The 22,984-nt window shown below is 34.6% G+C and overlaps 1 protein-coding gene across 1 annotated transcript in view; it reads left to right on the top strand.

Annotated features, from left to right (window-relative positions):
• LOC138323282 (protein CLEC16A-like) overlaps positions 1 to 22,984 on the top strand; it is a 58,035-nt gene that overhangs the window by 27,984 nt on the left and 7,067 nt on the right. Inside the window, 3 exon segments of the mRNA XM_069267758.1 lie at positions 3,080 to 3,200; positions 6,572 to 6,614; positions 12,822 to 12,930. Of these exon segments, the coding sequence (XP_069123859.1) occupies positions 3,080 to 3,200; positions 6,572 to 6,614; positions 12,822 to 12,930 (273 nt within the window).

Genomic DNA, 22,984 nt, shown 5'->3' with positions numbered 1-22,984 from the left:
CAGAGGTCATTCCCCCTTTATAACTACAGTAGCTGTCCCTGTTATCAGATGATCAACTAATAGGGGGATTTACACCAGTCGTACAAAGTCATGAGTGCAACAGACCTTATTTATTTTGTATACATGTATTGTATATGTGTTTTGTGTAACATACATTGTCATTGCTAAAAAGTCTCTAACAGGCATGGTCATTAAAGAATATCATCAGGGTTATAGGAGGTGGAGGTGGAGAAAAGACTTAATGACCCAGAGAAAACTCTTCAACCTACAGTTAGTGTATAGCAAATTGCACCCACCACGGTTTTGAACATGCAACCCAAATGCTATTGCAGCTCTTTTATTGTTGTAGAGTAAATCGTGCCCAGGGTGCTGAAAAAATTAGAAAAAGAACGGTGTGTATTAGGAAACCAAAATGTAAGCTGTGGAAAAAATAACTTTAAAAAGGTCAGAAAGAAATAAGGAGCATTTTAATATGGAGGTTGCATTATTTATTTAGAGTATGATTTTTGCATCACAGTCCACCAAATGTAAATGATGAAAATGTTATAAACTTGATTTTATTGTAGATGCTTTGTTTATTTGACACTGGTTATGTAAATGCCTCTGTTTATATAAGATATCAGACATTACACTTAGTGTATTAAAGAGGATTACTTCAGGTCAGCGAAGAAATCCCTGATTCCAAGAACCAGATAAATACCACTTCCTCATTGATCTTGACATATCGTATGTTCTAAAGTTCAATTAGTCTACCAAAATCTGTAACCTTAGCCATTGCTTGCGTTACACAGAAGTTCAAAGTTCATTTTTAGAACGATTACCTTTATGCATACCCGTAACATAATTATTTTCAATGGCTAGGTGATGTTTTTGTATGTCGTGCAGAAATTTAAGCAGACTGATATAAGTATTACTTTATTGGCAGTGTCAGTGTTGGTGGCACGGTGGCAGCATTTATACATATATTTCTGTACGATCTCTTTCCATTTCAATATCAGACCTATATAGCTAGCTGACACAGTTTCTCTTTGTAAATAGTGCTTACATTGGAGTGCTTCTTTAGTTTAGGAGTTAAAGGGCTAAAGTCACTATTTCTTGAAATAAATCCATTACAAAATAATGTTGTTAACCTTGTAGGGAGTGCAATGTATGATTATGAGTAAGTAGGGATATAAGCCAAAAACTGTCTATTATATGAAATATTGGACTACTGAAGGTAACATTGGACAGACACAAGTGATGTCTGTAATAGAAAGACAATGGAGGACATCACAACTGTGTTTTAAATCAAATTGAAATTCATCTTTTCTTTTTAGGTTTAATCTTAAAAGACAACCAATGCAATAGTCATTATAAATGAAAAACAAAAATGCTGTCATGAAAGGATGTTTAGTGTGACATAATAATGTGTATTTTGTACCCTGAACCATGATTATTTTGTATCACAATTAGAAATTCTATACACATAGGAATATTCAATTTTCTATTCATGTACACAAGAAATTATGAAACAGGAAACAAGCTATGGTCAGTTAATCATAGTTTCCTTATCGGGTATTCATATTGCACTTTGCTCTTTTCCCTTTGCTAGACTTCGACTTTCATAGAAATACTTCGTGTTACCAGTCGTAAGAAAAATCTTTTATAAACTTACTTAAAAGTTGCAGTGAAAGTAGGCTGAGAGTTCATCAAATGTCAGTGATTATACAAGCTAGCCCTGTCACATCTTACCATAATGGTACTTGTCAGTGATAATTGATAGTATTGTTAGTTTCTAGGAATATTTATGATCAGACGGAAACCAAGTCACATTTCCTGCTGTTCTTGTGTTCAAATCCAATCAGTTTATTGCTGTAATTGTTATTTAGCTGATGATTTAATTTTTGCGAAATGTTTAAAACCACAACACCATAACACTCCACTCAAGGGTATTTCCAAAGTCAAACAGGAAGTTTTCATAGAATTGAATGTCACTTTTTCTCACATTTCTCATCAGTAATTTAGTGTAGTTGATATTTGATTGGCTGATGAATGATTATTACACTTCCTTTGATGGCTTCTTGTAGGTACATTATTCTTACGTAAGATGTCTCTCTGGTTTATGAGAATGGACAAAACCTGACATATTATAGCCTAACATCACCTTATATTGCACCTATTGATATAAATATCAAAGCACCCTCATGTACATGCTCTTTGTGGTTAGATATATCATTATGGCTTCTCAAAACAAATTTTACTTTCTTTCGGATAAGAAGTCTAGCTGTTGATTCAGACCAGCCTAAATGTGTCTTCAGAGGTGAATGAGTTAAAACAACTTGTTTTAGTTATATTATTTCTATTTAAAAAAAAAAAAAAAACTTTACACAGGCTTCATTCTTCTGACTCTTCAAATTCAACTGGGGACATTTCTACCCAAACATTACCTTCCTATAAAAACTTTGATTTTGTTTGTTTGTTGGAGTTTTATAGCCCATCAACAACCAAAGTCTTTTAAGGTCAAACTACAAGTCATACATTAGTTTGAAAGATCCAGATAGAAATCAAATAATGATTGAAAACTTTGAAAAATCCTTCTAAATCAGTTGATATCATAGTATGAAGGATGTGTCAGACCAGATTGAATACTACCCTAAATGATGATGATTATAGCGTTATTTTTAAAAAGTTACACTACTTTATAGTTAGTAGTCTACCTATTTCCCTGGAGGAGAAAAGGGCGAGCATACCCGTGGAAACATGGTATTTTGAATCATAGTAATCCCACATGACACCACTCTTGACCAGTTGTTTCCAGGGGTCAAAATTTTAATAATTTTCACTGAAAAAACTTGAACATTAAATATCAACAGTTTGAAATTTTTGCCGTCTGGCTTTCAGGTTTATATGATTCAAATTTGTGTGATCATATTTTACGTAGCTGCAAAATCGCCAAAATATAAGCCCCATAAAAATAACCAGATGTATGGTATATATTTATATACTGATGTTTGGATTTGACATTCTTTGTAAATTTCTTTTATGTTTGCTTTAATTATATGACATTATTTTTTAAGAAAATATTTTTAAATGTTTCCAGGCTATTGGGGTATTCATCATGGTGCGAGATCTGTCTCTGTGTCTGATGCATGAAGAGGAAAAACAGCTCCCTCTTACTAAAGAAAAAGCTTGTGTGAAGGTGTCCGAAATCCTCGACCTCAGTGAGTATTTTATAAATGGGCAAATGGCTCCCTCTTACTAAAGAAAAAGCTTGTGTGAAGGTGTCCGAAATCCTCGACCTCAGTGAGTATTTTATAAATGGGCGAATGGCTCCCTTTTACTAAAGAAAAAGCTTGTGTGAAGGTGTCCGAAATCCCCAACCTCAGTGAGTATTTTATAAATGGGCAAATGGCTCCCTCTTACTAAGGAGCTCGACCTCAGTGAGTATTTTATAAATGGGCAAATGGCTCCCTCTTACTAAGGAGCTCGACCTCTGAGTATTTTATAAATGGGCAAATGGCTCCCTTTTACTAAAGAAAAAGCTTGTGTGAAGGTGTCCGAAATCCTCGACCTTAGTGAGTATTTTATAAATGGGCAAATGGCTCCCACTTACTAAAGAAAAAGCTTGTGTGAAGGTGTCCGAAATCCCCAACCTCAGTGAGTATTTTATAAATGGGCAAATGGCTCCCTCTTACTAAGGAGCTCGACCTCAGTGAGTATTTTATAAATGGGCAAATGGCTCCCTTTTACTAAAGAAAAAGCTTGTGTGAAGGTGTCCGAAATCCTCGACCTTAGTGAGTATTTTATAAATGGGCAAATGGCTCCCACTTACTAAAGAAAAAGCTTGTGTGAAGGTGTCCGAAATCCCCAACCTCAGTGAGTATTTTATAAATGGGCAAATGGCTCCCTCTTACTAAGGAGCTCGACCTCAGTGCGTATTTTATAAATGGGCAAATGGCTCCCTTTTACTAAAGAAAAAGCTTGTGTGAAGGTGTCCGAAATCCTCGACCTTAGTGAGTATTTTATAAATGGGCAAATGGCTCCCACTTACTAAAGAAAAAGCTTGTGTGAAGGTGTCCGAAATCCCCAACCTCAGTGAGTATTTTATAAATGGGCAAATGGCTCCCTCTTACTAAGGAGCTCGACCTCAGTGAGTATTTTATAAATGGGCAAATGGCTCCCTTTTACTAAAGAAAAAGCTTGTGTGAAGGTGTCCGAAATCCTCGACCTTAGTGAGTATTTTATAAATGGGCAAATGGCTCCCACTTACTAAAGAAAAAGCTTGTGTGAAGGTGTCTGAAATCCTCGACCTCAGTATTTCATGAATGGGCAAATGTCTCCCTCTTATTAAAGAAAAAGCTTGTGTGAGGGTGTCCGAAATCCTCGACCTCAGTGAGTATTTTATAAATGGGCAAATGGCTCCCTCTTACTAAAGAAAAAGCTTGTGTGAAGGTGTCCGAAATCCTCGATCTCAATGAGTATTTTATAAATGGGCAAATGGCTCCCTCTTACTAAAGAAAAAGCTTGTGTGAAGGTGTCCGAAATCCTCGATCTCAATGAGTATTTTATAAATGGGCAAATGGCTCCTTCTTACTAAAGAAAAAGCTTGTGTGAAGGTGTCCAAATCGTGGTCTTAGTGAATTAAGCTTCAGTTCAACCCTGGTAATTGATACTTGAATTTTATAAACCTTTTAATTGGATCTTCAAATTTTATGCTGTTGAATCTTTATATGTATGGCTGCCATGTGTATGTGATTATGTTTCTTCCTATAAATGCTGAAAACAATCTTGTCTAAAGACTTGTAGCTTATCAAATTCTTTGAACTTTTAATAAATCCATTTTTAAGCCTTTTATGTGAGTTTCAGTATAACTTGTTTAGGTATTTGAATTCCAAAATTTCCAGAACATTCTCAGAAATCATGCATTGGTATACTCGTATACCTTAACACTTATTACATATTTGGCACGAGACATGACTTTTCTGGAATATTAGGTGATATATATATACATAGAAGTCTGTCCCCACTCCATTGAGTTTGTTTAAGAATTTTTTGGAATTCTAGTCTATTTATAACGTTCCTTGAAGAGGTAAGTGTGTCATAGTGTATGTATGATTAGGTACTAAATCAGGTGTACCGTCTAATGTTATCACAGACTATAAAGTATTGTTAGCGAGTCTGCCAGACGCTGATTAACCACCACAGGTAATTCATTTACCTGATGTCATACAGGTAACAAGCTAGTTATTAACTGTCATTTTATTATCTCATACCATTTGTTGTCACAAATAGTTTACACAACACAATTTATGTGACTGGCTGTGATAAAAAACAAAACAAAAAAATGTATTCCGTAGAAAAAGACCAGGGCCCAGTACTGCCCCTGTGAGTAAATCTGAATCGTTGTCAGGCCATGTATTGTTAAAACTCTAATAATAAAAACGATGACCTATCTCAAAAAATAATAAAAAGAATTACCTTTCTCCCTTCATTTCCTATAACACCAAATATAACTGATTAATGACTAGACATGGAATTTTTCATCTAGTTTGTTTAGGTCATAGTACTGTATATTAAACTTTTTATGGGATCCAACCATGATTTATGGATTGATTGGTGTATAACGTCCTAATAACAGTCAGGGTCATATAAGAATGTGTCAGGTTTATAGGTGAAAGAAAGCCAGAGTAGCTGGAGAAAACCAGCAACCAGTGTAGAACAATGGTCAGTACCTGGCAATTTACTACCCCACATGGGATTTGAACTCACAACCATGTGATGGATGGCTTGGTGTAATATGTCTGGACGAACTACTGCTGGTACTTAATTATATGGCCACTCCAGCCCCTACCCTGAACTCAAGAGTGTGTATACAGTGTTACTAAAGAATGTCATATCCCATCTCATCCAATAGCAGACTAGTCTAGGTTTGCTTATCCCAATAAAACACTCATATAGTAACTTATTGGTTTTATACCTTGGACTTCCATCCTAGCAGATGGACAATAAAATATCCTTATTACAATTAATTAAATCACCAGTGTCATCCTGGTGCATACAATAAATGTCACAATACTACAGATCAACCTGGAGCTAATCTGATAGATCGTCGTTACATTATATGTCTTCAAAGCCTGCTCAACCTTTTAATGCCATTTACAATAGATTGAAGATAAAGCTTACAAAACATTTCTGATATCAAACTGTTCCCAAGAAATTGTATATAAAGTTGTCACATTAATTGTCACAAAGTTTGCCTGGAATTTCTTTTTATGGAAAGAAACTTCCTGAACTGAAAGTAAAAAAGCTTCAGGACTCGTGATTTAGGTTTAACTACCGTAGAACAAAAATAAAATGGAAATATGTTTTTAAAACAAACAAATTTATAAATGAATTTTGCAAAAGCATGAAAACAAATGTAGAAAAACAATATCAAGTGAAAAATGATCAGGGTGTAGAGAATGAGACTTTTTTGTGATGTTAAGACCATATAAATTTCAAGACAAGAACATATAATTCATGCACTCCATTGTAATTGCATGTAGATAAACCCATTTTCGCTGCTTATTAAAGAAAGCTGTTTTCATTGTAGACAACAGCGACCTGATTGCCTGCACCATAGTCACCAAAGAAAGGTAGGAGTTTTACTTCAGTTTTCTGTGATCATAGTTTTATTGTCTGTTGAGGAAAGTTTTTTGAAATCAGCTGTAGGTGTTGGGGTAACCAAAGCATTATTAACATTACGTACAGGAGTTGAAATGGTATTGGAAAAGAATTTATTTGTTTGACCATATATCTTAATGAAATCCTCACACATACCATACTATTTTGCCTGAAGGTATGATGACTTCTATCATACTTGCCAACTTTATAAATTCCCATTGGGGTAATTTCATGTGTTTAAGCTTTTAACCTCAAGAAAGTCTACTTAGTAACCCTCTATTAAGAAATCAAAGGTTGATTTTGCATATTTTGACCAGTTCTCTCTGATAGTATAGTCAGATTTTCACATTTTGAATATTAAAGAATTTGGACCTGCTAAAATGACATAAAATGGGGATTCAAAATCGTGAGTCTCCCTCCAAAATAGGGAGGGTTCACAAGTATGCTTCCATACATACTAGATTATTTGAGGATCATAATTCTATTTATAGAAACCGTTTTGTAGGTCTGTATGCAGAATACTTTTAGTTAATTAACTCGTGCATATAAAATTATTTGTATTTGCCCATCAGCATATTCCACTTAGCCATCAAAGAAAGCTATTTATGAGGCCCAGCTAAATTGTTAACATTTACCTGGTGTTATTGGGATATGATATGACATCAATCTTAACTTAACACTATCTTATCTTGATGTAACTGTACCTGTGATATTACACTGTGTTACTACACTGAAATTGTGATTAAATCATTGACCCCCTGAAATGGTGTAATAAACTGTTCCTGCTTCAGTTTTGGGAGAATTCAAAAGAGTCTTTAGGGGTGAATGAGTTAACTCCATAGCAACACTACTGTGTGCAAGTACATATTTGGTGAACCTGGTAATGATATATTATGTTAAAAAGATTCTGGGAATTAGTGAAGAGATGAAGAGGCGAATATCACTAGGGTCTAACTGAAAACTGGCGAGGATAATAGCATGGATAATAGCATCAAATTGTTGACGAAAATGAGCACTTGACCCTTAAAAAATTCACGGAATCAATAGAGTTAAGTTCTCAGAATCTGACGTGAATAAATTCATAGAATGCGCCTGAATCTGTCGACATAAAAGTCTATAAATGCATGTATAGAATATAATAAAAGAACATGTTATAAGGAGAGGTTGAAAAGGAAGATGTTCAAGTCAGTTTGATTCTCCATAGATGTATTATAATGTACAAAAATTAGCATGTGAAACCAAATGAATTCTTCTTGAAAATTTTATTTGTACAGTGTATTTTGAAATAGTCAAGCGGATAAAAAAATTTGAGAGAAAGCATTCAATTTAACATTTTGTTTTTAAAAGATGTAGCATTTGTCCATTTCCGTGCAAAATACTGCTACACATGACTACCCTATTACTATAGGTATAAATGTGTTCCTAGTCAAATTCCCATATAAACTGTAATGACTTAACATTGGAACATTTTATACATTGTATACTTAGTCTGTTGACAGCAGTAACAAGGGCAGTCTTTTACACTTGTGAACAGTATAATAAAACTTTACTATTGACAATAGGGATATATATATATATTGACAAACCATATTGAAAAATTGGCAAAAGAGCTATTAGGCCATGGGCTAGGAGGGTCCCACATGCACCCCCCCCCCAAACCTCCGAACCAATATTTTTCTGAACCCTTATGACCCACTGATCACAAATCCAAATGTTAACATTGCATAAGTTGGGATGAACTTCCGGTTATGACGTCATCAAGATGGCCGCCATCTCGAATTTCACTAAAAATTGAAAAATAGTCATAACATTAACATTTTTCAACCGAAGTAGACAAATGAGGTATCAAAATGACCACAATAGAACAACAAATACAAATCAGGACCAAAAAATCCAATATATGTAGTGATTTCTACGCAGGAAATGAAAAAATCGGATTTAAAGCTCAAAAATGGTGATTTTTCAGCAAATTTTTCATATTTTGTTTGACGCAGCAAAAATGTTTCCCAACAACAATCTATTATTTCTAATAAGTTTTTTGACCACTTATCAATCAGTTTAAACAACAACAACAACAAAAACCAATGTTAACATTGTATAGGTTCCGGTTATGACGTCATCAAGATGGCCACCATCTCGAATTTCACTAAAAATGAAGAATAGTCATAACACTGATATTTTTCAACTAAAGTAGACAAATGTGGTATCAAAATGACCACAATAGAACGACAAATACATATCAGGACCAAATAATGCAATATGTGTAGTGATTTGTACGGAAGAAATAAAAAAATAAGCTTTTAAGGTGGTAGTCTCACATTCCCCAAAATTTTCCTGTCGTTCAATATTTTTCATATTTGATTTATGAAGTAAATATGTTGTTATGCATCTTCTGTCAAAGTTTCGAAGAAATTGAACCATCCATTTTTTCTAAATAAATATTCAAATTTGCCATTTTTGAGTAGATTCTGCACATGATAAAACAGCATTAGTCTGTACTAAATCTGCCCTGTAAATGAAAATAATTAACAAAATGTTCTACGATATATATATTGTTTAATTGATGTGATATATATCAATCCTATTTTGAAGAAAATGCTTTACTTCTCGTCATAATTAATTTCTAGTGATCATTTTTGGAGGAAATTAGGTAAAAAAGACGCAAGTAAATTACCTAAAATATTCTCACCAAAATGAAAATAAATCAAAATTGTGAAGTTCAATTTTTATAGAAAAATAACAGACTAAAAAGTGACAAAGTTGCTTTTAATCAGTCAATTTTCAAGAAAATTGAACCACAATTTGTCAAGATAGAGCATTTTTAGCACCAAAAAACCTTCATTTTTCATTGAAAAAGACGGGATTCACAATAGAGTTATCTCCCCTAATATGTATACTTTTTATACAATCACTGCAGAATTTTCTGTTACAATATAGCCTAGATGTCAATACTTTTAGTTTTAAAATCATTAACAATGTTTAATTAATATATATTTACCAGAAAATAGCAATTTAAGATTGATAGGATTATTTGTGTTGTTATTTTTCAAACTAATAAAATAATTTATTCATAAATTCGAACTTCAGAAAAGGGGGTATTAATCAAATCGCGGTCATTCAAATGCTTGAAGAGCTTGGGGCACTGTCATAACTCAAGCGTCTGTATGAAAAAATCATGATCTATCTCCCTTACCACGAGACTACATTCTTAAGCTCAAAAATGGTGATTTTTCAGCAAATTTTTCAAACTTGGCTTGACGCAGCAGAAATGTTTCCCAACAGCAAATTATTACTCGTAATCAGTTATTTAAACTGCTATCAATCAGTAAAACCAAAAATAACAACAAAAACATATATAAATGCAAAAAAAGAATTATTGTTATACCCTCAATTTTGTAGATTAGCAGCGTCTCAAAAATAACACAACACCTACTGATAGCGTAACAAATGTAACCTAAGCTAAGCCTGTGTTTCCGTTAATATCATTAACAGTTCCCAAAGCGTTTGTGTCTTTGAAAATGAGCACATTCATTGTTTATTTCCTATGCATAGCATAAGCAAAATGTCAGATGGTTACTACAATGTCACTAATATGTCTTTCACTGGTTCTCAGTGATAACCATTATCATTGTGCGTGCTTTCTCGCCTCACTGACCTATCCACTGAAGAGACTCGGCATATCTGGTAGCTGGTACATGCAGTCCGAATCAGAGTACTCGAGATATCAGTATCCAATTCGTCGAAAGCCAGATCGACGTCTTCGATGTCGATGAGCTCATGTGACACTGCATTACCAGTGCAGTGTTGTTCTAGCCTTTTATGACCCATCCATGACCAGAGTTCACATCAGGAACAACAGGTTCAGGGATGTGGGATCTCTTTCAGATTCTAACATGCTGTTTCAGACTTCTCCGACATAATGGAAATTACACCAGATGCACATTCTTCCAATGGTGGAATTGGTTCTCTTTAGCACATAACTCCATAATTCGTATGAAGTACTATTCATCAATCTTGTGGACCCTCGTGCAACCATGAATGGCACAGGTGATATCATCGAGGTCATTAATGAGGGCATAAATGTTAAATGTTTTTCATTGGTCTGACTTTCCCCACTCCCTTGAATGTGCTGGTTGTGTCACATCTGGTGTATGCGCAAAGAGACCATTGAAGACTCTCCAGTAAAAAGTTATCTAAAGTGCTTTCCAGACTTGGCAAAGAGTGAAACTTCACTGCAGACCTCATTTATGACCTCAAAGAATCCACCTGTGCCACCTATGGTCACTGAGGTTCACAAGAATGAGGAATTGTGCTTCATACGAATTAAGGAGAACCAACTCAACCCTCCGCAGAATGTTGATCTGGTGTCTTTTCCATCATGCCGGAGAAGTCTGGAACATCATAAACGATATGTGAATCTAGGTGAAACTAGGTTGGAAACAGGAAGAGCTCCCACATCCCTGAAGCCGATGTTTCTGATCTTAACTCTGACCATGGACAGTTGACAAGTTAGAACCACGATGGTAACCCTATAATGTAATGTCACATCAGGTCACCGAGGTCGAAGACGACACTCTGGCGAGAAAGCACGCACAACGAAAATGACTAGCATTAAGAACTAGTGAAAGAAATATGTGACACTGTAGTAACCATCTTATATTTCCTTGCGTTATACACAGGAAATAAACAATGGATGTGCTCATTCTAAAAGACACAATATGTTTCGAAAAGTGTCATGGTATTTACGGAACTTTAATTTGCTACCCTATAGCTATTTGTTAGCGTTTTGCTGTAACAATTCAATTTGAGAGGCTACTAGTCTACAAAATTTCGAACATGAAAATGGATTATTTTGAAGTCCCACTTAGATATTCAGCCAACTTTAAATTCAAATTTGTTAAGATATAAATCGTCAATAGCCAATGTTATATTCAGGAAATTCCAAGACACCAGGAAACTGTAGTGTTAGCGGTTTGGAAAAAATAACAATCATATGCCGCATCCGGTGATGTTTTGTAAACCAAATGATGGTATAACAATTCTCTTTTGCATTTCTATATATTTTTGTTGTTGTTGTTGTTGTTTTAACAGATTGATAAGAGGTCAAATAACTGATTGTGAATAATAATTTGTTGTTGGGAAACAATTTTGCTGCGTCAAGCCAAATATGAAAAAATGCTGAAAAATTACCATTTTTGAGCTTAAAATATTTTTTTTTCATTTCCTGCGTTCAAATCACTACATGTATTGGATTATTTGGTCCTGACATGTATTTTTTGTTCTATTGTGGTCATTTTGATACCTCATTTGTCTTCTTCATTTGAAAAATGTCAATGATATGACTATTTTTCATTTTTCAGTAAAATTCGAGATGGTGGCCATCTTGATGATGTCATAACCGGAACTTATACGATGTTAACATTGGTTTTGGTTGTTTTTGTTGCTTAAACTGATTGACAAGTGGTCAAAAAACTTACAAGAAATAATAGATTGCTGTTGGGAAACATTTTTGCTGCGTCAAACAAAATATGAAAAATTTGCTGAAAAATCACCATTTTTGAGCTTTAAATCCGATTTTTTCATTTCCTGCGTAGAAATCACTACATATATTGGCTTTTTTGGTCCTGATATGTATTTGTTGTTCTATTGTGGTCATTTTGATACCTCATTTGTCTACTTCGGTTGAAAAATGTTAATGTTATGACTATTTTTCAATTTTTAGTGAAATTCGAGATGGCGGCCATCTTGATGACGTCATAACCGGAAGTTCATCCCAACTTATGCAATGTTAACATTTGGATTTGTGATCAGTGGGTCATAAGGGTTCAGAAAAATATTGGTTCGGAGGTTTGGGGGGGGGGTGCATGTGGGACCCTCCTAGCCCATGGCCTATATGTTTAATCATACAGTAAAGCACTAATAAATCTCTGTTGACCCTCTTTGTTATAGGCATAGTTTGTTATACATATATTTAAACAACTTATAGGAACTTTAACTGGGAATGAAGAATACGATGATATAACCATGACTTTGTTGTAGGTGTTCATTATAATCATGATTTATTTATAATTGTAACATATACATGTATTTCTTTGAGATTTACTTTTCGTCCTGTTATTTACTATGATCATGTTCCATCTTGGTAAATATAATGATAAATGATTGAATTGTATTGGTAGGAAACAAGAGCGGCGTTTCCTGGTTATTGATAGTGTCCAGATGATCCTGGTGGAACCGGATACCAAACGTTTAGGCTGGGGCGTGGTCAGATTTGTGGGCTTCCTGCAAGTAAGTTCAATATCTCACATTTCTTTGACCGAACTGACATTACCCTCACCCATAGATATCTCACATTACCCTGACCCCATAGACAATTAACTTACATTACCCAGACCCATAGTTATCTCACATTACCCTGACCCCATAGACAATTAACTTACATTACCCAGACCCATAGATATCTCACATTACCCTGACCCCATAGACAATTAACTTACATTACCCAGACCCATAGTTATCTCACATTACCCTGACCCCATAGACAATTAACTTACACTGCCCTCACCCATAGTTATCTCACATTACCCTGACCCCATAGACAATTAACTTACATTACCCAGACCCATAGATATCTCACATTACCCTGACCCCATAGACAATTAACTTACATTACCCAGACCCATAGATATCTCACATTACCCTGACCCCATAGACAATTAACTTACATTACCCAGACCCATAGTTATCTCACATTACCCTGACCCCATAGACAATTAACTTACACTGCCCTGACCCATAGTTTTCTCTCATATCAGGCTATGTTATATAGAGTTTGCCCATGTAAGATAGTTATGTAAGATAAATCTATCTTACGTGGCATTTCATGCGCACGGATTATTTGTGTTACATGGAGACAACTGTTAAAATATGCCATCTAGGCCTACCTGTTGCACAGGGGCACGTAAATGCTGTTAACATATATAATATTTTGATCATGCGTGCATCGTATCCTATTAGAATATGACGTACATGTATATCTACTAGGCGTAATCATTAATGAATATGTTGCGTGCCCCTGTGTCACGTCATCCGGTTAGGCCTAAGTCCAAAAATGACCGACTATCATGTCCCGTACTGTAGCATGCATGTTTCTGTTAACTTACTGACAACACACACAATCGCTAAATGATTATAGAACTCTGAATGATAGACACAAATTTATGATTTCAAACATGCTGTCGAACATGAAAACCACATATTATAGCTAACGTACGATAGCCTACCATCTGAGCGAGAACAGTCCTCCGCTTCGCTTCTAAACAAGAATCACGTTTAAATACGTACAATCCTGTATCACAACAAAGGTCAGACACTCGTATCGAAATCATGTTCGCTGGATCCCATATGAACAACTGTGAAAAATGTTGATACAACAAAACAAGCTCCAAAATCAAAACATCGTCTGATCATGGTGATCGAGAGCGACTCGGAGTAGCCTTGACCGCCAATATTTGAATGGAATTCCGACGAAAGTCGTGACGTCACGTATGACGCAGTGCTATGACTGAAGTGACAAAACAGTGAAAATTAATGCTACGTTTCTTCAAAATGACAACAATGTTGTAGTTAGAACTGAAATACATGTGCCACACAAAATCAATCTTTTCTCTTTGATTGTTTTTTGTTTTGTACATTGGCGCTATATATTTCGCGGATGTACGCAAACGTGTACCATGTGATCGGGTATAGGAAAAAAGTCGGTCAGGCCACGAAATATTTTTCAGAGAATTATACATTCACCCAGATAAGATACAACAAAAGGATCTTATTTTGTTCGCAAACTTTCAGTTTGCCAAAAACGGGTATGCTTTTCAAGGATATCTTATTGTTTTAGCATAAAATTATGTAATAAAAAATCGGAAAAATGAAGTAAAATGATGGACCGGCAGGTATTTTAACGGAAATTTGGTAATGATATGAGAGAAAAAGACTCTTTCATATTTACACATGGAGGATAGGGGATATTCCACCCGAGGGGTCAGAAAATGTGGTAATACCCGACGCTTGCCCTCGGGTGGAATACCCCTATCCTCCATGTGTACATATGAAAGAGTCTTATAATCTCACATTACCCTGACCCCATAGACAATTAACTTACACTACCCTGACCCATAGATATCTCACATTACCCTGACCCCATAGACAATTACTGACATTACTCTGACCCATAGATATCTCACATTGCCCTGACCCCATAAATATCTCACATTACCCTGACCCCATTGACAATTATATACACTTACACTACCCTGACCCATAGATATCTCACATTACCCTGACCCCATAGACAATTAATTTACACTACCCTGACCCCATAGATATCTCACATTACCCTGACCCCATAGACAATTAAGTGACATTACCCTGACCCATAGATATCTCACATTACCCTGACCCCATAGACAATTAAGTGACATTACCCTGACCCATAGATATCTCACATTACCCTGACCCCATAGACAATTATATTAACTTACACTACCCTGACCCATAGATATCTCACATTACCTTGACCCCATAGACAACTCACATTACCCTGGCCCCATTCATTACCCTGACCCCACGGGCAACTCATATTGCCCTGACCCAGTGAACAACTTATAAATGGTATTTAGCTTTTTCCCTATCCATTGCCCCCATGAACACCTGATATCACTAATAACTAGTAATATATAATAGAATAGCTAGTAAACATCTAAAAGTCAAGGTTATGTTTACCAAACAATGTTAGCTGGACTGTCAGGTATACTCAGGTCTGATACAGATAAAGTAACACATAGTATGGCCTCCGATTACAATTAAATTAAGACAATAGATGTGGGTTTATCTGACCTACAGATACCTTTAACCTTGATAACTATAATCAGTGTGAGTTTGTGTGTTTGGCAGCTCATGTGGTCACTACATCTCATTTAAGCTTGGTGTTACAATATCTGTGTAATAAACCTAATGTTGCGTCTTATTTGTGTGGCATAACGTCATAACTTTTCAAAAAGAAAGAACGTAAATATCACAAGGGCTAATTACACAGTCAATACTTACATTCAAGGGATAACTCTGTAATATTCAAAGACAGAATTGTGCAGACAGACTAATCACAACCTTGATGTTAAACTCCCTTTTGATAAGTTGTGTCCCTTGATTTGCCCTGGTTATGCCCCCTGAAGGACAAATGCTTTATTGGGGCTGACTCATAGCACTATTAACGCCATTGTTAGATATTTTTAGTATGTCGGGTGACATGTTCTTATGATAGATGAAATCACATTTTAACAATGAAGAAATTTCAATTTCTGATCGATTAATTAAATCACATTTTAACAATGAAGAAATTTCAATTTCTTATCGATAAATAAAATCACCTTTAACAATGAAGAAAGAAATTTCAATTTCTGAGCGATAAATTAAATCACATTTTAACAAATAGGAAATTTCAATTTTTGATTGATAAATTAAATCACATTTTATCAACAAAGAAATTTCAATTTCTGATCCATAAATAAAATCACATTTAACAATGAATAAATTTCAATTTCTGATCCATAAATAAAATCACATTTAACAATGAAGAAATTTCAATTTCTGATCGATAAATAAAATCACATTTTAACAATGAAGAAATTTTAATATCAAATTGATAAATTAATCACATTTTAACAATGAAGAAATTTCAATTCCAGATCTAATGATATCTAGTAAAATCAATTTAACATAACTATATGCTGAAAAATTATTAAAGACTGTACTCCACTCTTTATTAGCCTATTTCAAGACATACGCTTTGTACTCTCAATAATAAAAAACAAATTGCTTTATACTTATAAAATAATGAGGTTGATATTACATAGTGAACAATCTGGCCCTGGCGTTAATCTGTTTTCTTTAACTTATAAAATAATGAGGTTGATATTACATAGTGAACAATCTGGCCCTGGCGTTAATCTGTTTTCTTTAACTTATAAAATAATGAGGTTGATATTACATAGTGAACAATCTGGCCCTGGCGTTAATCTGTTTTCTTAACTTTATGCCTTCAGTATTGGTATAAATTATGATAAAGATAATGACGCTTCGTGTGACACCATTCTGTCTGTGTTTCTTAGTAATCTCAAAGAAATCTATTCTCAGAACATTACACAATCAAACAGAATATGAGAATGGCTATTTATCTTATCGTTCTGTTTCTGAGCAGACTTGTGTAATATTTCTGCATATGTCACTTTAGTATCTTATATAAAAGCTTCTGGTTGCAATTATCAGAAATTTCTAGGCCAATAAAATACAGACATTCTCATGTTGAAAGTTGATGAAAGCTAGCTATCATAAATTATTTTTGTCTATTCAAAAATACATCTATCCCTTTCAGAAAAGATTTTGATTCTTTCTATTATGGCTTGTGAAATTAAAAGCAAACTCATAGATATAGCATCAATGCTCATTTCAGACTCTATATATTACTGATAGTTACCCTAGTTTTCATGAATGGTTATATCTTTTACAACTGTGTTTTTTGTAGGCAGAAGACCAATATAGGCAATGCCTGCTGTTTATTATATAACATGAATTTTTAGATTTAAATAGTTTTCCTTAATGCATAAGTGTGACATAATCTAGATATTTAAAAGTCTTAAAATATATTTGACATTCCCTATGTGCATTTTATACAGAAAGCCTATATTTAAAGCTAGCTAGCATTTAGCTCACCAAACTATATATAGACAAGGCATGATGCATTCATTTCACTGCATAATTGTGCAATTCATCATTTTAGTTTTCAGGAAGAAAACAAGGATAACAATTTTGTACTAAATTCAATGCTATTTATTGTCAAATTAGGTCAAATGTGCAAAGAGTATGTCATTTAGCAGATTATGCACTGCAATTTTTTTAATTCAATGCTAAATATAATTTTATACAAAATGTGCAATGTGCATGTTGTTAAGCAGATGATGCACGTAATTTTAATCTATTGTATCAATGATTTCATGAATGTCATTTATTCATGAGCCATTGTTCTTAACAATTTACCTATGTAAGTGACACTGTGACAGGCATGTGATTCATCTGGGTCATTGGGTCACGAGAATTTTAAGTCACATTAGTTCTAGGAATATATAACACTTCTTGGAATCCTGCATAAATTGGCAGGCGGAGGTCCCGGCTAAAGTCTATTGTTGACATTTATAAAGATCAGTTTAGGATGTGCATTCAATTTACAGTCTCACATTTGTTCATTTGGCATGATTTCTGTCCACAGTGTCAACAGTTATTTATTTTCATTGGATATGTTTATGAATTATGCCTTTATAAATATTCTGTAGCCCTTTAGTTACTACAAATGTGATCCATTGATTTCTGTCTTGTGTCTTTGTTCCCTGCTAATACACCGGGGCTAATCGTACAAACCTGGCTACGCTATTAATACTCGTGGAAACGCTTCTTTTACATAAAAAACTGTCGTCTAGGGGAGTGTATGTGATAAATATTTGCTTGGTGTTCAATTCACAGTCAAGAATACAAATATACAAGTTACCCAAAGAACAGTAGAGTTATTCACCAATGCGTAGAAGCAAAATTGATGTTTTATTGTATTATACTTTGTCCTGTATTTCGCGCACAGCAAAGACGGGTATGTCATATCATGGTTGAAAAGTGTTATTTTTGGTATATATTCAAACAGATATATCACTGAACGAGAGATGGAGTTAAAACTGTATTCAGTTCATTAAATTATCACAGATTTCAATGATTAGGTGATTTTTTCTTGTTGAATGTTACGGTTGTAACTACATTTTCTAAATTACGCATGCAAAAACGCTACAAATTGGTAAAGCTGTATGCATATGGAACACTTATAAAATTAATAATACAAAGCAGTGGATATTAGTTCTTGAAATATAATTTCTTCAATCGAAAGTCATTTCCATGACAACAGATATGTATACATAAATATACGTGATATTTTATTTTGTTTTATCGTTCGAATCTAGTTAATCTTTTCTTATGGAAACAGGTCAAGTTCGTTAAATTTTGAGAGTCCCAAGAATTGAACTAACAACGTATGTCCCAGTTAGAGAACCGTTTCAGTTTTTACGAATGAATCTGATGTTTGTCAAATTGAATACGACGATCCATTGCATCGAAACCGGTATATTTGGTACTTTTCGTCTGAGGGTTCCACGTTCTAAGACGCTTATCCGTCATCTTAAATAATGCATGCTTCGTATGTGATTGGTTCAAAAAGTATAAACGAGAATGTTCCCCAAAATTTTTATTTCGCTTTTCACAGATGAAGCGTTGAACTGTTTTCAGATGGCTATAAAATCAGAATAGGTTTGATTACAATACGAAACGTAACTGACTTTATTCTTTATATATTAGGTGGGAAAGGCCTTATAATATAGGCAGGTTTAGCGGACTATAGCTAGGCACATGCTACTGACAACGGGCGAACCAGTCGTCTCACTCCCTTTGTGCTGAGCGCTAAGAGCCTTAATCAGACGTTTCGAAGAAGAAAATAAGTAGAAGAAAGATAGGAATCTAAATTTAGTTGTTCGATCAGGCGATAGGGGCAGCACGTACTATTCTACTGAAAAATGAAGAAATGATTTAGGAACTATAATATGTATCCAATGCCTTTTATGTTGTTCACTATGCTGGTAAGCGTTTTCTCATGCGTAATGTAGAAAATATAGTTATAACAGTAACATTCAACAAGAAAAAGTCACCTTAACATTGAAATCTGCGATAATTTTATGAGCTGAATCCAGTTTTAGCTCTGTTTCTCGTTTAGATATATATTTGTTTGAATATATAACAAAAATCACACTTTTCAACCATGATAGGACATACCTGTCTATACTGTGTGCGAAAAGCATCACTTTTGCTTCTACGCATTGGCCAAACACTCTACTGTTCCGTGGGCAACTTGTATATTTGGAAATCCTGGCCGTGACTTAAACACTGAGCAAATATTTATCCATTACGCTCCCCCAGACAACATTTTTCCAAGTAAGAAAAGTGTTTCCACGAGCGTAAATAGCGTAGCCTGGTTTGTACGATAAACGCCGGTGTAATAAAGCATTGTTTTGTGGATTTCTGTCTGCACTGTACATATTAGCAGGTTAATCTCTGAAGCTATATGTCAATATATCAGCAAGTTAATCACTGAAGCTATATGTCAATATATCAGCAAGTTAATCACTGAATCTATATGTCAATATATCAGCAAGTTAATCACTGAAGCTATATGTCAATATATCAGCAAGTTAATCAATGAAGCTATCTATGAATATATTAGCAAATTAATCAATGAAGCTGTTTACGAATATATTAGCAAATTAATCAATGAAGCTATATATGAATATATTAGCAAATTAATCAATGAAGCTGTTTATGAATATATTAACAAGTAAATCACTGAAGCTATCTATGAATTTATTAGCAAATTAATCACTAAAGCTATCTGTCAATATATAAGCAAGTTCATCAATGAAGCCATCTATGAATTTATTAGCAAGTTAATCACTAAAGCTATATATCAGTATACTAGCAAGTTAATAAATGAAACTATCTTTGAAGATATTAGCAAGTTAATCTCTGAAGCTATTAATGAAGACATTAGCAAGTTAATAACTGAAGCTATATGTCAATATATCAGCAAGTTAATCACTGAATCTATATGTCAATATATCAGCAAGTTAATAACTGAAGCTATATGTCAATATATCAGCAAGTTAATCACTGAATCTATATGTCAATATATCAGCAAGTTAATAACTGAAGCTATATGTCAATATATTAGCAAGTTAATCACTGAGGCTATCTATGAATATATTAGCAAGTTAATCACTGAAGCTATCTATAGATATATTAGCAAGTTAATCACTGAAGCTATATATAGATATATTAGCAAGTTAATCACTGAAGCTATATGTCAATATATGAACTAGTTAATCAATGAAGCTATCTATAGATATATTAGCAAATTAATCACTGAAGCTATCTATAGATATATTAGCAAGTTAATCAATGAAGCTATCTATAGATATATTAGCAAGTTAATCACTGAGGCTATCTATAGATATATTAGCAAGTTAATCACTGAGGCTATCTATAGATATATTAGCAAGTTAATCACTGAAGCTATATGTCAATATATGAACTAGTTAATCAATGAAGCTATCTATGATAATCTGTCCATCACAAAAAGTTGTCTAATATCTGTATTGACTTCCCCTTGTATACCCCTTGCCTATGCTGATCTTTCTAAAATAATTTCATATTGACTTTATATTGTAATGATAATCCCTGTCTGTATTGACTATCTATAGTCTGATCCCTCTTTACCAGTAACATATCTTCTTTATACTGACTCTGTTTGACGTTACCCCAGTCTTTTATGATCTGTGATAGGTTGTCTATAGAATTTCTATATTGAACCCTCTGTCTATAGTAACTTTTTTCTATAGTATTTTTCCTGTCTATAACAGCCCCTGCCTGTGATAATCTCTATAGTAATCTCTCCATAGTTACCCTGTCTATATTGTTCCTGTCTATAACAGCCTCTGCCTGTGATAATCTCTATAACAATCATTCAATACTGACTCTGTCTATATTGTTCCTGTCTATAACAGCCCCTGCCTGTAATAATCTCTATAACAATCATTCCATACTGACCCTGTCTATATTGTTCCTGTCTATATCAACCCCTGCCTGTGATGATCTCTATAGTAATCTCTCCATACTGACCTGTCTATATTGTTCCTGTCTATAACAGCCCTGCCTGTGATGATCTCTATAGTAATCTCTCCATACTGACCCTGTCTATTTTGTTCCTGTCTATAACAACCCCTGCCTGTGATAATCTCTATAACAATCATTCCATACTGACCTGTCTATATTGTTCCTGTCTATAACAGCCCCTGCCTGTTATAATCTCTATAACAATCATTCCATACTGACCTGTCTATATTGTTCCTGTCTATAACAGCCCCTGCCTGTGATAATCTCTATAACAATCATTCCATACTGACCTGTCTATATTGTTCCTGTCTATAACAGCCCCTGCCTGTGATAATCTCTATAACAATCATTCCATACTGACCTGTCTATATTGTTCCTGTCTATAATAGCCCCTGCCTGTTATAATCTCTATAACAATCATTCCATACTGACCCTGTCTATATTGTTCCTGTCTATATCAACCCCTGCCTGTGATGATCTCTATAGTAATCTCTCCATACTGACCTGTCTATATTGTTCCTGTCTATAACAGCCCCTGCCTGTAATAATCTCTATAACAATCATTCCATACTGACCCTGTCTATATTGTTCCTGTCTATATCAACCCCTGCCTGTGATGATCTCTATAGTAATCTCTCCATACTGACCTGTCTATATTGTTCCTGTCTATAACAGCCCTGCCTGTGATGATCTCTATAGTAATCTCTCCATACTGACCCTGTCTATTTTGTTCCTGTCTATAACAACCCCTGCCTGTGATAATCTCTATAACAATCATTCCATACTGACCTGTCTATATTGTTCCTGTCTATAACAGCCCCTGCCTGTTATAATCTCTATAACAATCATTCCATACTGACCTGTCTATATTGTTCCTGTCTATAACAGCCCCTGCCTGTGATAATCTCTATAACAATCATTCCATACTGACCTGTCTATATTGTTCCTGTCTATAACAGCCCCTGCCTGTGATAATCTCTATAACAATCATTCCATACTGACCTGTCTATATTGTTCCTGTCTATAATAGCCCCTGCCTGTTATAATCTCTATAACAATCATTCCATACTGACCCTGTCTATATTGTTCCTGTCTATATCAACCCCTGCCTGTGATGATCTCTATAGTAATCTCTCCATACTGACCTGTCTATATTGTTCCTGTCTATATCAACCCCTGCCTGTGATGATCTCTATAGTAATCTCTCCATACTGACCTGTCTATATTGTTCCTGTCTATAACAGCCCCTGCCTGTGATAATCTCTATAACAATCATTCCATACTGACACTGTCTATATTGTTCCTGTCTATAACAACCCCTGCCTGTGATGATCTCTATAACAATCATTCCATACTGACCTGTCTATATTGTTCCTGTCTATAACAGCCCCTGCCTGTTATAATCTCTATAACAATCATTCCATACTGACCCTGTCTATAACAGCCCTGCCTGTGATGATCTCTATAGTAATCTCTCCATACTGACCCTGTCTATAACAACCCCTGCCTGTGATAATCTCTATAACAATCTCTCCAT

The sequence above is a fragment of the Argopecten irradians genome, chromosome 5 (genome assembly GCF_041381155.1).
Source record: "Argopecten irradians isolate NY chromosome 5, Ai_NY, whole genome shotgun sequence".
Classification (NCBI taxonomy): Eukaryota; Metazoa; Mollusca; class Bivalvia; order Pectinida; family Pectinidae; genus Argopecten; species Argopecten irradians.
This window is presented reverse-complemented; position numbering and strand designations above follow the sequence as displayed.